This window comes from Micropterus dolomieu, linkage group LG18, assembly GCF_021292245.1.
Source record: "Micropterus dolomieu isolate WLL.071019.BEF.003 ecotype Adirondacks linkage group LG18, ASM2129224v1, whole genome shotgun sequence".
Taxonomy (NCBI): Eukaryota; Metazoa; Chordata; class Actinopteri; order Centrarchiformes; family Centrarchidae; genus Micropterus; species Micropterus dolomieu.
The window spans coordinates 33456784-33475111 of NC_060167.1; the positions used below are offsets into that span (position 1 = coordinate 33456784).

General features: G+C 40.1%; 1 protein-coding gene across 1 annotated transcript in view; it reads left to right on the top strand.

Moving 5' to 3' along the window:
- cntn4 (contactin 4) overlaps positions 1–18328 on the top strand; it is a 166079-nt gene that overhangs the window by 85108 nt on the left and 62643 nt on the right. Inside the window, exon 6 of the mRNA XM_046029172.1 lies at positions 16694–16897. Coding sequence (XP_045885128.1) covers positions 16694–16897 — 204 coding nt within the window. The remainder of the gene's footprint in view (positions 1–16693; positions 16898–18328) is intronic.

The following is an 18328-nucleotide window of genomic DNA, read 5'->3' on the forward strand; positions in this document are numbered from 1 at the left end:
CAAATGAATATGTATTGCTTTTAGCAGTAGGGGCAGAACACCTTATTGACGGTGTCAGTGGCTGGCTTTGGAAAAGAAGCAGGCCAGGGCTTGTACTGTGTAGAAATTAATCACATTACAGAAAAAAACGCGGCTAGTTGTTCAGCTACTGGCTGACGTCACTGACTGTGACAGATAAATGAGGCCAACCAGTCGAAGCAGTCAAAGTCATTTACTACACTTGTTCCACTTTACAATTAGTTTTTTCCTTGTCATGTCATCCCCTGCATTTTGTTAAACTACCTCAAATCAACTGTTAGTAGAAGATCAAGTGCACATGCTCATCTTTTCTTCGTTGACTGTGATGATGCCAGATCTACAAAGCCATAGAAACCTCCACTGCTAAATAGACTGAAATGTTGAACTTTAGCTTTCAGTGGCAGCGTCCATCCTGTATACATCCTCTAAAGGATGTCTTTATTGGATGAAGCCATCAGATTTATTTGTATCACAGTACACAACCTATGTGGCAACAGTAAAAACTGATCATTAAATATAAGAATATATAAGCCCAAGTTCCACAGAGATGTACAACAGTAGGAATGGGGGTAGTGGGACATATATCAATGAATAATAGTACTAATAATGATATAATAGTAATGATATTAATAATAGGACTAATAATAATAATCGTTGCAACAGGTGTTGAGCAACACAACATGGGGGCAGTAGGTGGCTTGCAACCACAGATCCAGACTCTACTCCGGAGCCAGAAACACCTGTAGAAAGAAACAGGGGAGTGGAGAGGACGACCTATAAGAACTACATACAGACTTTACTTGGGCCGGTATATTAATGGCCGCCAAAGTATATTTTTCAGATGTCTTTTGGTACCACGTTGGTTTAGATCGTTTCAGTAGGCTACATCATTAACACTTGCGGCACACCTACTGCTGTACACGGAATCATGGATGGAAAGAATTCTGTATCTTTTCAACAACTTTTTTAAAACCTACTGCTGATGGAGAAAGTCAGCACAGCACATGGAGAGAAAAACAGAAAGAGGCGGGGCAAGCCAGTGTGTTTGCAGTAAGAGACCAGAGGAGTACACTGTAAATAAATGGCATTAATTATCTGTCAATAAATATATAGGTTATTATATAAAGGATTGTGTCCATACTAACAACTTTTCTTCTCGTCTCTTCAACTTATTAGTTGTATATTTATGTGTACTTTTGCATTCAAACACTAAAACAGGCCTTAAAAACTTAACTCCAAAAGTCCACTAACTCCGTCTGCATAGCGTTACGGCTGCACCACGGTTTTCTTCAGTCCTCTGTCCGGTGTCAGCGTCCACTGGAAGCGTCTCGGAAGCGTTTCTGCAGCAGAGCGTGCAGCCTGCCCCATGTCATTGACTTGTTGTGAATTTGTCATTTTTGTGCTTCTACTACCTTCACAGCCCTCTGTGATCCCATTTCATTCTGTCGTCTGCACGGCTACATATCTCACAGGGAGCATTTCAGAATCAGAGCGTTTTGCCTGCATGATTTTGCTGACATGTCTAGATTTTGTTGATTTGGAAATCAGTGCTTGCTTTTTGTGCTTCTACTATAGTTACATAGGCTACATAGTTAAATGGTTTCTTTTTTTGTCTGTTTTAACTGTGTTTATTGTGGTATGATCAGGAATCTGCAATGGGTGTTTTTTTTTTAACACTGACCGGCTTCTCTATGCCGTTCTGTGTCCGACTTCCTGCCCGGTTCGATCTGCTCTGTGCCGCTTAACACGGCTTCCATCAAAAATAGACCGGCTACCTATTCTCGGCAGAGCGTAGCAGAGAGCCGCGTCTGGGACTTGTCTGGGACACGGATTCACATACATTGACTAGAATGGCTGCCATTAGCTCCGGCAACTTCCGCGCAGGCAGATTCAGTGGACTTTGTGCGGGTAAGTGTGGAAATATACTTTACAGTGTGTGTAGGCCTATAGGCATTAATAAAACGTTACCTTTATTACAACTGTGCACGCCTCTCACCGGTCAGTTTTGAAAATACGTATTTTTGGATGTGCTCATGCTGCTCTGCACTGCTAATAATGGCTGACACCTGGATTATCTGCAAGCCAGATTCCCATTTGGAGCAAATTTGAGCGATGGGATGTCAACGAAGAAACATTTACTGGAATACGGACACAGCAGAAGGGTCACACGGGATGTGTTCGGTCAGGATGAACTCATTTCCTGCAAAAACGTTGGTAATATCAGCTAAGAAAACCTTTTCTGCAACAACCTAATGTACAGTAAAATGCACAGTTAATTAAGTTAGAGTAATGCATTGTGGATTATCAAATGCTATAGGCAAATGAATAAATATCATTGTGTAACAAAGCTATTTGAAATTGAAATTGTTTATTGACATGCACTCACTGGCCACTAAACCACTAACTTCCTTGTTAGTAAGGTGTTAGAAACATTCCTCAGAGACTTTGATCCATATTGACATGATAGCATCACGCAGTTGCTGCAGATTTGTCGGCTGCACATCCATGATCTCCCGTTCCACCACATCCCAAAGGTGCTCTATTGGATGGAGATCTGATGACAGTGGAGGCCATTGAAGTACAGTGAACTCATTGTCAAGAAACCAGTGCATTATCTGGCTCACTGGATATTTTCTGTTTTTTGGACCATTCTCTGGATCCCAGTAGATCAGCAGTTTCTGAAATACACAGACCAGCCCATCTGGCACCGGCAACCATGCCATGTTTAAAGTCACTTAAATCCCCTTTCTTCCCCGTTCTGATGCTCAGTTTGAACTTCAGCAATTTGGCTTGACCACGTCTACATAATAAAGAGGCTGGTGAGTGTACATCTTAGCTGTAGCTTAGCAGAGGGAAACTGGCTGTCTGTCTTTGTTAACTCTGTTGGTTGTTACAAAATTACCAGCCAATTGGAAAGGTGGAGGGGCGAGATGTAAAGAAAACCCTATAGAGTGATGTCACAGGAAAGTGAGATGAGATAACAGACCAGCCATAAAAGGTGCCAGAGAGTAACTTCATTATGCCCACTTATGAGTTTCATCCACCGGTTAATAGATATATTGTAACCTGCAGAAGGTAAAGACCTCTGTGTGTCTTATCAAGATGTAGTGTGCTGCTGATCATTATCATGATCGCATTAGCGTACTAACGATATCAGCAGCCATGTCAGTGTTTTAGCAGCCAACTTTACTGTGTGCTGCTAGTATGTGTAAATGCTGTCAGCTAGTTTACAACTGTGGACAAACAAGCTCAGCATGACAAGTAAAGGAGCTTTGAAATGAGTAAAGTGACTGAGCAAACTGGACACTCATTAGGCAGAAGGGACCAGGAACTGCTGCTGTCAGCTAGCCTGGTAATTCCACTCATCGTCCCCTCGTCATGTATCGCCCAGTTCATCGTACATGAGATGAAAACTCGGGGAGTTGTGAGTAATAACTAAGTTAACCAATCAATGCACATGCCATTTTATTTGGTAGCTTGCACTAGCAAGTGAAGCATATGTCGGTACAGACGATTTAAATCCAGTTTGTTTAAGGAAGGAAAACAATTTCATCCTATTTTTTAAGGTATTTTCAGTAAATCTTAGTTTTTTTCCCCAGATGCACCAAGAATCAGGCCTGCCCACAGAAATGACTGGTCCCCTGAAAAGGTCCAGTAAATGGGCCCTCCGCAAATCTGCTTTACTCATGTCAACGCATGCTGTGCTCTCTCTCTATCTCCCACATAAACACTTTCATGGCCTACTGCATGCGGTGCACTTTTCATGTTTTGACGTTGCATACAACAAATATTACTCATACCATTTTCAGGAGAGGGGGTTTTCATTTTGTTATTTTAATAAGTAATGGTGAGTTTTTTGGTTCAGAATTAAATTTGGATATCTTTACTTATATTTAGAATGAACATCATTAGTGCTGGACTGCATGAGCCCCCCTAGCAGCTGAATGCTTTCCCCTTTTTCCCCCCTTATGGGCGGCCCTGCCAAGAATACAGCTGATTACTGGCAATTTGGAGGAGGATTGTTCTTTGGAGGAGGATTGTCACTTTTGGCACAGATTCATTGACCAATTGTGCTATGTCTTGGTTTTACTTATTAAAACACTGTATAGTTAGTGTTCTGAATAAAAACACAATGTAATGTTTGTCCACATATATTATCAGAATTATACGGAGCGCCCAGGTGTCAGGAGAATATTGTGGATATTTCACAGTGAACTTAAAGTTTTTATTTTATGACAATATGAAGAAACTGTTAATCAGTACAGTAGTTTAACTAATAAATGTAGTACATTTAAGGTTTGTATTGTAATTCTACAAATACTAAAAAAATATATAATGTATGTAGATTGTTTTTAACTTTAAATTGGTTTCCATAATAAAATTTTAAGATATTACATACATTATCTTGAGCATGTGTTTAAAAGTTTACTGAAGGTGTTTGATTGTAATAATTCAAAATTCATTGTAAAATAACAGTGTTTCTCTGCAAAACCTCTTGTGAAAATGTCTGTAAATGTATTGTTTGTGCACTTATTTTGAATTAGGATATTTTAATTTAATTTTAAGGTTTTTGTTTGCCAGCCAATGCTGCAGTCATTTGACAGTTTTTTTACTGAGGGTGTTTGATCGTAATAAATCAGGATAAATCTGTATTAAAAAAACGTGTTTCTCTGCACAACTCTTAATAAAAATGTCTGTAAATTCATTGTTTTTGTGCATCATTTGTAGTTTTATGTTTTTTTGTTAGGCAGCCTCTGCTGCCAGTCATAGGGTTGCCACCTTTAATACAGGAAAATAGAGGGGGCCACACCCCACGGGGGCCCGTCAACAACAGGCCCGATGGTGTGCCAGTGGTGGTACATCATAGCTTAAAACATGTTTTCAGGAAAGTATTAAGATTGATACCAGTGGACGTTACAATAAGCTATCTGCTATTGAAATCAGTGTGAACAGATGAACTCAGTCTCTCTCTGTCACAACTCAACACACTAGTGGTCATATTGTCATAGCTGAATACACAGTAATGACAATAATAAACATAGGCCAACTATGTGTGACAGTGAGAACACAAAAAAAAGGATGTGAACTGTATTTTATTAACTTATTAAATCAACATGTCCATAAATTATTAACTATAAATAGCCTAAAACAAATGCTTTGATACGATTTGATTGAAAAGACTTTTGCAAAGGATTTTCCAGTGGACCAGAAGTAGTATATCTTCTTGTGTACAGTATTGGAGCATGTTAGGCCTACTTCCTTTTATACAGTAAGTATTGTCAGAAGTACAGTACTCCTGTAGCACTGAGTAGCTGTTTGTCTTTCAAACTGCTACAGTAAAACTCTGAACAGAAAAAGCTCACTCCTAATGAGCTCCACAGAGCCCCTGTTCTTGCTGAGAAATGAATGAACTTGAGTAATTGTAAAGGGTGGTATGAATACAGAGTTAATATATAAAATATTTGTCATTGTTTGCAGTAATACCATCCAAACAATGAAACCACACATAAATAACCCATCTACAGACATTTCTCAGTTTAATTGAACACCATTTTTATGATTGGTCATTAAATATATTTATGTATTTCTTGTTTCAGTTTTTATTCAGCCTATTGTTAATTTTATAGTATTGAATGATGCAATTCTATAGATTGGTTAAGCATAACACAGAGTTGTTTATATATATATATATGTTTATGATAATTAAATGTGTATTAAATAGCCTCTGTCTCTGTCTTATCTCTTATTAAATTAATGCTGATGTGTCTGACTGTATACCTCAACCTTAAAAAACAAATTATACCACAGTGTAGTCATGTGCTTCATTTACATTGTAACAATATTTCTTACCAAATAGGTAGCACATGAAATCCAGCGTGATCAATCAGAAAATTAGTACGTTTTATTAAGTCATTACACTGCCTCGGCATGCTGTCACACGTCTGACAGGCCACCGTGCACTACACAGGACACTGGCCGAAAAATTGTGCAGTTTGGCTTGAAACTCATCAAGTAGGACATTTGATTTCTCCCACTCTCATCGTCATCGGTGCTTTTGCATCTGCTTTTGTTTCAGAGGGGACCTGGGGCTTTCTCGTGCTGCAGCCTGGAAATAGGTGTCAGAGTCCACGTGGTTAGACAACTCGGAAATACGGGACAAACTGCGTCCCTGCGATTGATTCAAAATGTGACGCGCTATTTAGTTCTCAAATACAGGACAATTCCGTATTTTAAGGGACGAGTGGCAACCCTAGCCAGTCATTTGACCATCTCTGAAAATTCTGATAAAAATTCAGAATATAGACGTGTACTGTGGTATACTATAACTATATACTACTATATATAGTAGATGGTTGTAGTGTTTTCCTGGTTGGTGTAAAAGACTAAGAAAAAGGCTTTCGAATGAGTTAGAATTCAATTTAAATTTAGTTTTAGGTTTAATAGGCTTGAGTCGAAGATAGCTGCAACTCCACCACCTCAGCCAGTGCCTCGAGAAATGTAGTATAGTAGTGTAATTATTAATAAGACTGGGGAGAGTGGTTTCAGTAAGACAAAATAAATCTATATTATAATCTGATAATACATATATTATTATAATAACTTACTAGTACAGCTTCAGATGACAGAGATCTGGGCCCGTATTTATCAAGCTTCTCAGAATTACTCATAAGAACACTGCTAAGAACTGACTTAAGAGTAATCAAACACTTGGCTCAAAGCTGTGCTTAAAAGTTAGTTATCAAGCATCATAGTCCTAATTTGAATGAAGGACTAAATCTTATCAGTCTGGCTGTGCTGCAAACAGGATTTTGGCGATGTAGCCAAGGACCAATCACAGAATAGATTTCCTTATTTAAGAATATTCTCCGATACATTCACATTGAATGGTGAAATGCCTCAGAGGAGTTTACATTCAACACACATTTGACAATTTTTTTCCCCCAAGAGAATACATTATGATGTTCACAGTGGAAATGAAATTGAAAAATAGTTGATCTTTATATGAGTGCCAATTATTGCACCTATTACTTCTGGGCTATTTTCAAGAATTTTGTTTGCTTCTGTTGGATTACGATGGGTGTTGTTGGGAAGTCGATGAAATGAGTGACAGTGTGTGGAGCTGTAAGCTGTAATTGCTTTCATGACAGTTTGGCTTATGAAGGTTGCGATGTCCTCAAATCATCAGCATTGCATTGCTACATTTGTCCTGTGGTAAAGAAACGAAGCGTCATCACCACCTTCCATTCAGATGAAAACGTATTGATGCGTGAAGTCCATGGTGAGATGATGTCCCTCAACAACTCACTGACAATGATGATGCCTGCTCTGTCAAATAACAACTGTCTTAGTAATCGAGTCACTCTTGCGCTGGCAGAAGCAGCCATTGTGACAGTGTGGTAACTGAGCTGGTAGAGATGTGCATTATAAACATCTAAACACTGAAGCGCAACCTTGCTCTAAGTGGGACTGTGAGGTGCACTTTATCGGAGGTGCTGAAGTTAATGTGTGTGGATTTGTGGTGAAATTTCTGCCTGATCAGAAGTCTTTTCTGTTAGTTTCGGTTTCCACCTCCATGTCTCTTGTCACTGGTAAGATTTGGGAGGGGCACAGAAAAGGCTATGGAGTCCAACACTGTCTTTGCATATGAACACACCGACTCAACATTAATTTTAGTTGTCTCCGATTGTTACTGCCAACGTGAATAATTTACTGTATTCGTGTTTATCCTTAGGCAGCAGTTTTACATATCATTCTATACCTCCCCCCATGAATACATTCCACTATGGTCGCTGGTGTCACTAACTTTGCGTTGCTCAAAATGTGGGGAGAATCTGTTGGAAATGTGAAAATGTTGGTGGTGAACTGTGGGCTTATGCTTAGCGATATGCTTCCTTGGAACAGTCACTCAGCCTCCCTGGCTTCCCTTATACTCAGGAGCTGCTGGGGGATGGCTAACAGGAGCTACCTCTGCTCAGTCAGCACCAGTGGTTTGCCACTGTAATGAAGAATCTAACAAATTTAACTCGGTTGAGCTAGAGCAGCAAAAATACGTAACAAGTAACACACAAGCACCAGTAACTGGAAAGGAGGTGTCCATCCACAGGTACCCCAAATTGATAAAGTATTTTCCTTTCCTGGCTGTCAGAAAGGACAATAGACTCACTTTGGGATTACAGCCTGCCATCTTTGTCTTGGTGTTCCATCTTTACATTATCACACATCATGTACTGTATCTTCGTAAGGAGATGGGCATGTTTGACTTCTTCTTGTTCAGTCGGTCCTGTCCTTTGAAGCTGCTCTTAGGTCTCCTTTCTGAGTGAGGCAGCATTATTCATTGGCAAAGTGATCTTTAACCTAGAGGGAAACGACAATGAACACTTGAAATGTGTTTCCCACTTAGTGCAACATCAAGATTATTGTATATGTTCTGCTTTGAGAAGACCTCTGCAACATCAGTTTTTCAGACTTTAGTCTAAAACATGACATGCTGTCGTCATAATACAAATGGGCTGGTTTCCTTTTACCATGAAAGCGATTGTAATGCTGTCTCCTGGGGCAGCTGGATTTCTTCTACATTTTGTCTTGGAGATGTCCTGTTTTTATACATGACAGCATTGTGTAACCTATAAAAACAATGCCCTGGATGATTTTGTGAAGTCTGTTTGGCCAGCTGTGTAAGATATCTCATTATGTTTTCGCTCTCCGCGGCATTCTGCAGCGCTTGTTGTGCCATGTCGTCATGTGGGTTTTAAACATAGAACGAGAGCAGGTGCAGCCACAGTCCAAAAGCACTGGAGAGGAAACAGACACAAACAACATGCCTTATCCTGCCTTGAAGTGTCCCTTGTCCCCATGGACCTCTGCTGTGCCATCACTCTGTGTTCAGGTCCACACGCACAGCAGCCAAACCTTAAGCCAAAGACCCAAATGGTGCTGATTGGCCACCTCTAATGCTTTCACAGCACGGTACCTGCCAGAAGGAGTAAAGCATCATGCTGTGTTAAATGGCCAAGCAGCTAGGTGAGGCAAAGGGAAGGGCTCCTTCAAGAAGTTTTTTTTTTTTAATTGCTTGTCTGCTAACAAGTGGGGAGGATTTGATTAAGCTCAGCAGGAAAATAGTCTGTGCCTGTCAGTTGCACTGGCTGCAAACTCCAGAGCGTCAGATTACGTCACATTATTAAATTTTGATGAACTCATCCAGGAGTAGATCTGAACTAGCCTGAACCACAGAGGATTATTACTAATAAACCGTGCACAAATTAAATCAACACAGCTAGTAAAGCTATGGAGGCATGAATTAGGAAAATATTATGTGACAAACGTACAGTATTTTTCTCATTTTACATATTGGGAGGACATACTGGATACACATTAAATATACTTATTTATTGAAATGGCAGGACACCAGGTTGTTAATAAAATTATATCTCATTTCAGATGCCATAGCAGTGTTGTAGTCAAGACCGCCTACACCGAGACCAAATCAAGACCAAGACCAGAGTTTATCAAGACTGAGACAAGACCAAGACTTTTAGGGGCTGAGACCAAGTCGATGCCAAGACCGGTTCACCACATTACATAACACACAGCAAAATGTGGAACGAGATCATAGGTGCTTCTCAAACTGATCTGAAAGATCCACATTCTCCATGGGGAGGGGTGACAGTCGTTAACGGGAACAACACATTTTTAATTAGGGTTATTGGTTGCATTTGAAGCAAAACCTTTTACATCCAAGTTAGGATGTTAACAAATAAATCAGACAATGCAAGAGCAGTTTATTGATATTCCCAAAGTTATGGTCTTGACTGGTCTTGAAATAGTATATATATGTCCGAGACCGAGACAAGACCGAGTACAAATGCGGTTGAGTCCGAGACGAGACCAAGACCACCAAAAAGTGGTCTTAAGACCGGTCTCGAGTACTACAACACTATGTCATAGCTGTTGTGCAATCTTTGCATTGCATTTCTGATATCTCTGTGATATCATGGTGGACATTAGTACTACCAGTTAATGTGAGTGAATGCTGGTTTTATATTAATTATATTGTGCTCTGAAAGACCCACGTTCAGCATTTGTTTCAATTTAAACACAGGTTAACAATAAATTGGATTATTGACCAGGTTAATGGAGTTCCAAAATTACTTAATTGAATCTACTGTGGCACTCATTAATTATTATTACATAGTAATTGCACAATTATTATGAATTTATTCAATTCTAAGCAACTGGTTAGAAGTCTGATGAACCGGATAACTGCATAACGTATGTCTTCTGTCTTGATCTGACTTCTTACTGAAGTTACACGAGCATTCAAATGAGCTGAATTAGACTTAGTTTCACACCTTCTCTGAAACACCCCCACCGTCACCAGTGTGTTTAAATTGTGGGGGCTTATTAGCATTTAGTTTCATAAAGAAAGAAAGAAAGAAAGAAAGAAAACGAGAGCGAAAGAAAGACAAACAGAAATCATTTGGTACATGGATCTCAAAATGTGTTTTGCTCGTTTTTAAATGCTCTAACACACTGAGGTGTCATAGGGGAAAGGCTGACACTTCCAACTCCAGCAAAGTTTTATTGATTTTAGCAGTCCGACAGGTGCTTGCCAAGATGATGCCACACGTCCTGTTAGTGATGAGTCACACCTTTGGCTGGTTTCACTAAGATGGCTGAGATGTAATTTAAAAGAAATGCTGGCTCTCGTGAATACAAAACATTTTGCATCATAACTATGATTGTAACAGCATGTCTGTACAACTTCTGCCAAGAAAAATGGGCCTGTTATGAAACGTAGAATCACTAGAGCGTCAAATAAGCAATTATGAATCAACCAGGGATAATGATTGTTGAGTTTGAATGTGTTCCATCCCTTTTATAGATCATATGCTATCTGCTAAAGAGCATCAAGTCATCATGCACACTTATAACATGTAATGGATATTATATGTGTTGTGATTTACATAATTGCAAAATTTAAGAAACTAATAAGAAACTAATAAGGAACTAATATCTACCTGTACCTCCTGAATAATTCTGGGGGGGAAAAGGACTAAATTAAGGTTAATGATAAGTTAGCTGAGAACAAGCTTTTGGATATAATTTTAATGATCAAGTACCTGATGATAGAGTGCTTAAATGAGATTAATGCTTGGATGACGTGCAACTACCTCAAACTTAATCAGGATAAATCTGAGGCTATCCTCACTGCTTCTCCAGCCCCACGTCGCAAATTCTCTCGTCTAAATCTGTCCTGTTTCCTCTTTCTGTTGCTGAGGTAAAACATCTTGGTGTAACCTCTGACTCCACCCTTTGTTTTGACACACGCGCATCAAAGACATCACTAAGTCTGCCTTTTTTCACCTGGAGAACATCTCCAGACTACGCCCCTCTCTTTCCCACTCTGATGCAGAGACTCTCATTCACGCCTTCATCACATCCCGATTAGATTACTGTAATGCCCTTCTCCCTGGTGTACCCACTCGGCAGTTAAACAGACTCCAGTACGTCCAGGACTTCAACACCGCATCAACTTTAAAGTACTTCTTGTTGTTTACAAATCTCTCCATGGCCTAGCATCTCCCTACTTATCCGATCTTCTCCGTCCCTCCACACCTCCTCGCTCACTACGTTCCTCAGACGCCCATCAACTCTCCACCCCTCCAGACTCTGCACTATGGGTGACAGGGCCTTCAGTGTAGCAGGTCCTAATCTCTGGAATGCTCTCCTGCAGGGTTTGCACCAGTGCACATGTGTTGGTTAGTTCTTTGAAATCTAAACTGAAAAAAATTTTGATTAGCCTTTACTGGTTTTATAGTATGTATATTATAAATGTGTTCATATTATGTAGGTTATATTTGATGAATTCAAGACTTGTTTTTCCTTTTTCCTTTTGGCCCTTTTTGCCCTTTTTCACCTTTCCTGTAGTACCTGGTTTTGTAAAGTGTCCTTGGGTGACTTGAATATTATTATTATTATTATTATCATTATAAGTTGCTTAATAGTGTACCCATGAGTCTGCCTACAACCAATTATATAATGAATCATTCATGATTAGCCCTTAATCAGCTGTTTAATGGCACTTAACTTATAACAACTAATGATTACTTTGTTGTTGTGTATATTAGTTTAAATTTTTCTTCCTCGGGTACTGAGTTGTTATAAGGAGCGCATTATTTTATCAAGGACATCCTGAATGCAAAGATGAGGGCTTTCAGAGATGGTCGTAGGAAGGAGGTGAGGGCAATTCGGGGGGATCTGAAAGTGAAGATCAGGGAGGCTAAGTAGAAACACAGGAGGAAGCTGGAGCGGAATCTCCAGCAGAACTTCAGACCGGCTGGCAGCAGAGGAGTTGGAGGCAGCTTGGACAGGGCCAACAAACTACATTTGTTCTTTAACAGATTTGGGTTAGTGGCTCATGCCATGTATCAGCAAGGGTGATGAGGCTGAGTACAGGGCTGTGGTGGGCGACAAAGGAGCTGGTTGTGGATCTAAGTAGAGCCCTTGTGACCCCAGTGACCCCTGTTTCCACCCAGGGGGTCAGCGTGGACATTGTGGAGGATTACAAGTACCTGGGATTGCACATGAACAAGCCCTTTACAGTTCTGTGAGTCTGTGGTGGCCAGTGCTTTCCTGTTTGCTGTGGCATGCTGGGGCTGCGAGTTGAGGGTAGCAGACGCTAACAGACTCAACAAACATGATCAGCAAGGCCAGTGACGTTGTGCGTGTAGAGCTGGACTACAGTGGTGGAAAGTAGTGAAGTACAAATGCTTCGTTACTGTACTTTTTTTTCGGTTTCTGTACTTGAGTAGTTTTAGCTGTTGCAACTTTATTTTCACTTCGGTACATCTCAAAGCCAAATGTCGACTTTTTACTCCGATACATTCTGCACGAGACCTCGTTACTTTGGTCTTAGTCGTCTATGCAGCGCACCTGAGCGGAGCAGCGCTGAAAAACAAATGTAAACTGATAAAGCCGGCTCGGCGCAAATCCAGTTCAGCCAGCTGATGGACACCGGGATACGCAGTGATTGTCCAGCGCAGAGCTGGACGGCCCTGTGACGCCCTGTGGGGTCATGAGTGGGTGTGGTCGTGGTCGCGGTCGCTCTCGCTCTCATAGAGGAAGAGCTGATTGCAGTAACTCTGGGAACCTGGGCTAATTGCCCTGTAGAGTATTTGGGACTGTCTTCTCATTCTGCAAAGAGGCTGCTGTCGAGGCCAGGTCAGACCTCCCTACGGGCCGGCTCCCGGGTTTCCCCTTTAGTTTGGTTTTCTTTGGTTGGACTATTGCTTTGTGGTATTTACTGTATCTTGTTTTCGCATATTACAACACCTTCACACATACATTCATGCGACCATCATCCTGCACAGACACTACTGAAACAACAGACTACATACCTCATAATCATCAACATAATTATGTTAATTCGAAATAACTATTAATTTGGCTTATTTTCGTTAAATAAACATATGTTAACTATGGTGTGTCTCCCTTTTGTTGTGGCCTTTAGAGCCAGGTCATAACAGGCCCCACCTCAGTTTCCTGTCAAAGGCGAACGCGAATGTTTAAAACTTAGATGAGAGGATGAAGAGGACTATCCTTCTAGGTACGAGAAGAGAAACTCAATGAGAGTGAAGTGAGGGAACAGCTGTCAGGTAAACTTGTTCTCTCCTCTCAGACTCTGATGTCAGCAGATAGCCTAACAGTAATCTTAATGTGCAGCTGCAGTGAATCTCTCTCTGTCTGTCCTGCTAACCAGCTAAGCAGCGCAGCTCTTGTCTGTCGTGTCTTGGTTGCTTGCCAGACTGTGACTGAACAATGTTGAGTGATATATAATTATTTATTACATTTGATAAACGCAGACGGGCCATGGTGTTTATAAACTGCAGCTCAGAAAGATGGCCGCGTTGTATGTGAAAATGCGTTCATTTGCGCGTGCACGAAATTAAACTCACACATTCAGACATAAACATCTGTGGGACCAGTCCAGACAGGATGTGATGGCGCTCCTCATACATCATTTTAAAACAAGACGGTGAAGTTTACTTACAACTCTGGATGCAAGAAGGGACGCCGTGGATTCATGTTGTCTATTAAAATGTTGATTAGCTGACAGACTGGGCAACACGGATGCACATCTCAGTAAATAATAAGCATCACATATTCAGCCCAGTCATTTTATAAATAGTATTTTATATTTGAAAATGTATTGAAGGAAACCTGTAGGAGCCGGTTTGAATGGCCCTGATAGAGCTGAAAACATTAGCATATCGAAAAATCTATAATTTACAGGGGCAATGCTGAAGTTTGTCAGTTGAGCAGGTGCTGGATCATCAGCCAGTACAAGGACAGTTGATCCTCATCGAGCCTCAGCCAGTTCCAGCACAGACCCTGTGCAGAATTTTTTAGCAGGTCCCACAGACCCAGGTCAAACACAGGCAGCCTCAGCCGGTAGGAGCACAGCCAGAGATGTACAGCCAGCATCAGGTTCAAGCAGCTCAGACCCTAATGGAACAGTGGCTGCTCCACCAAGTGACCCAGCAGATTGGCACCTAGTCTTATCAGACTTCATAAGGTCTGAGTAGTGCGCAGAGGTCTGCGCAAACCAGCACTGGACTTTTGCAGCTCAGTTTTCCTTTTTGTGATTCACTGTAACTTATAATGCTGTATTCAAACCAGAACGAATTTAAAAAGATAGATTGTGTTTTGTAAGATCAATAGATTTTACTTTTGATTAAGTATTTTTAAAACCAGTTCCTTTTTACTTTTACTCGAGTAGGTTTTTACTGGATGACTTTTACTTGAGTAACATTTTTCATATGGTATCTGTACTTATACTTAAGTATGAAAATTGAGTACTTCTTCCATCACTGCTGGACTCTTGTGGTGTGAGAGAGGAGGATGCTGTCCAAGCTACATGTCATCTTGGACAATGCCTCCCACCCACTCCATGACTTGATTTCAGTGACAGACTCATACCTCCTAAATGCACCATAGAGCGCCACAGGAAGTCATTCCTGCCTGTGGCCATCAAACTCTTTAACTCCTCCCTCAGAGTCTCAAACACAAAGTCTCTTAAAGCCTAGTTCACACTACACGACTTTAAGCCCGATTTGCCGGTTGGTGAGCGACCGTCAGGTTGTGATAGGGGGTAAATTATCTGCGGTCGCAAGTCGTTATGTGTGAACTACTCAATGACGCATCAAAACACCTCCCCGACACATCACTGAAGACACATTGCAGGCGCCAGCCAGATATGTACCATGCCAAATATCAACATCCACATCCAGCCGATGAGAGCAGGCAGCTACTTTTTCACTACAAAACACTTTTTATTCACCTGTAGCACAGACAATCCCTGTTACCTGTGTGTGCTAATCCATTCTTTCCTCCATATTCTTTGTGTTTATCATTTTTATCTTTATAATAACAAATGACAGCTGTTTCGTGTTCCTGTTTCACATTTCGTTTGTTTTCTTGACAAAACGTGGTTTGGAGACCAGCCGTCAGGAGTCATTCGCAGCTCGTGTAGTGTGTGACCCGCTGAACAGCACGGCAATCAGCCGACGCTGAAGGTCGTTTAGTCTGCAGGAGCCTTTAGTGCAATACCTGACATATTGTGCAATACTATCTGTTTTAATACTCTGGTTGCTCTGTCCCGATACTGCTGTTTTTAGGATTGTACCCATGCATCAACTATATCTGTAGTCATTATCACTATTTATATTTAATTCACTACTACTATGTATCATGCCACTTCTGTTAATACTGTACATATCTACACTCCTTCTATTTATATTCATATCCATTCCATGTCAACTCTACCTGCACTCATTGTTTACTATTACTATTTAATTCATACTGAACATGATTTTCTTAAAAAAAATAAATACTTAAACTTTTTACTACCCAGCTGGAACAAAAATATTCAATCTAAAGCACAATAAATAAGATTTTTCAACTGTTTCCTAAGGTGTGACGGTTTTATAAACTAATTAAAGATGTGTTTAGGTTATTCTTATCTGCTTTCTAAATCGCAAGAAAAATAATATCCTGATATTTTTAAAAGTTTGGCCTTTTACTGTACACCAACACTTTTGTATTTTGTTTAACAAAGCTAATTTATTGTGACTGCCAGCTACTTGTCAGTTGGTTAGCACGATACTGTAATGTTATCTGAGGGAACACAAAAATGGTAATTGTTATTGTTATTCATTAATAAGCAATTTGTTTCATAATTTGTTCTTTATTATTTGAATAAGTTTTACCATGCCTTCTGTTGTTGAGGTCTTTGTTAGAAACTATCTGTGTTGCTGAATCTAGTTGGCAATGTGGAGAACTGTAATTAGTCATGATAACACATACCCCAGTGTCTCCCAAATTCCAAATGCAGACCTCATCCACATGACGAATGGTCATTTGACGTGAGTCCAGATAATTACATTTATTTGTAACCTCTCACAGATCCTGTGATCAATTTTCACCTTAGCATGATACGACTGTCACCAATTTTGCTACCCTCAGGGGGTCTTTAACATATCACACATCAGCACCACCACAACTGAAATATCACAGTTCCCCCCCCACCCTGTTTCATGACCCCCTACGAAAAAGAAAAAGACAGATTTTTGGCTTCATTTAAAGTGAGAATTCTCTTTTTCTTCTTTATCCACAGATCTCATTTTTTCCTGGATCTTTAATGAGTACCCGACATTTGTGAAGCAGGACACTCGCCGTTTCATCTCACAGGAGACAGGGAATCTGTACATCGCCAAAGTGGAGCCCTCCGATGTTGGTAATTACACCTGTGTGGTGACCAACACTGTCACAAAGACCCGAGTGCAGGGTCCACCCACTCCACTTGTGCTCCGCAGTGATGGTAAGCCCTTGTTTTGAACTAGATTTACTAACCCACTAACAATCAAACATTAACGATCGCAGCACATATCATAAAAGGTTTGTTCTGATTAACTGGGCTGTAACTGACAGAATGATGCACACAAAGTTTTTATTTTAAGAGTGCACTTTTCTAAAAAAATATGTATTTGTAATTATGTGTAGATACAATTTTTTATGTTGTATACATCATGTTTTGTAGGCCACTGTCCTATGAGCAAAATATTCCACTTGCAATTAAGTGGACATGCAAAACACATGCAATTATGAATAAAAGTAAAATATAAAAATATATATCGCATTTCACATAGGCATTCCCACATTAGTCTCAATGTTTTGATAATCACATGGCTCACAATGCATTATACAAATTTCTGTGCAAACAAAGATACCCTCCTACCATGTCTTTAGATGGTGTTCTATTTTTTTGGCATACTTTAATTTGTACTAAAAACTGCTGGGCCTTCGTTCTCAATCCCATAATCAAATAGTTAATTTAATACAGCTGTGCTGAACGTTTTGTTTCTGGTCCTGGGCAAGATCAATAAAAAGCCAAACTTGCTTTGTTGGTTCATGAAAGTAGGACATGTGTTTTTAAGGAATACAAATGAAATTCAAAGGTTAATTTTCTCTTTCTTTGCTAATTTCAGCATGTCCTTTAACATGTGGATCTGATGCTGTAGGCTGGCCTTATCAAGGCACTCCAAAGGAAAGGTCATTGTTAGCAAGTAATCTAATAGGAGTAGGTTTCTGTCCCACAAGCGTGCTCTTTACCATACCTAATCTAATGCAGTGTAGAAATATGAAGCCAAATGTTATTTCCAATAGAAATGTCTTTTATGACATTTATGTGGGTTTTTGTCTTCCAATTAATTATAGCTGATCTGGTGCAATAAAAACCCTCCAAAGATTGAACACAACTATGTACTATTAGTATTTGTGTTAACTGTTTATTTTAACCTTCCGAATTTCTAAACATAATATAAACACTTGTGTTAATTTACAAGATTTGCATTTTTCATGAGGATTCCTTAAAATAGGCTATTAAAAAAATTGTGACCAAAGTATGCAATGGGTGGAACATTTTACATTTGCAAAAAGACATCATATCTATCATTTAAATTAAGAATAAGTGGTCATTCTGTTCGGAAACTTCTTACTTCAGCATTTGTTAGATGAGAGACAGAATTGCAAATAGCTCCTGTGATTTGAGAGATCGTTTTTTTCAAGCAATTGCCGAACACTTTCCCTCCCTGCTTCTTTCCTTTCGTTTTTCATTACACCTTTATTTCACAGAGGCATCGGGTCTAGCAGCAAAACGTCAGCCCTACCTCACAGTCACAGGGGCTCAGATAAGGGGTGCAGGCTGGCACATTGAACAGGTGTCCTCCACAAAAGGTTATGGTATGAGACA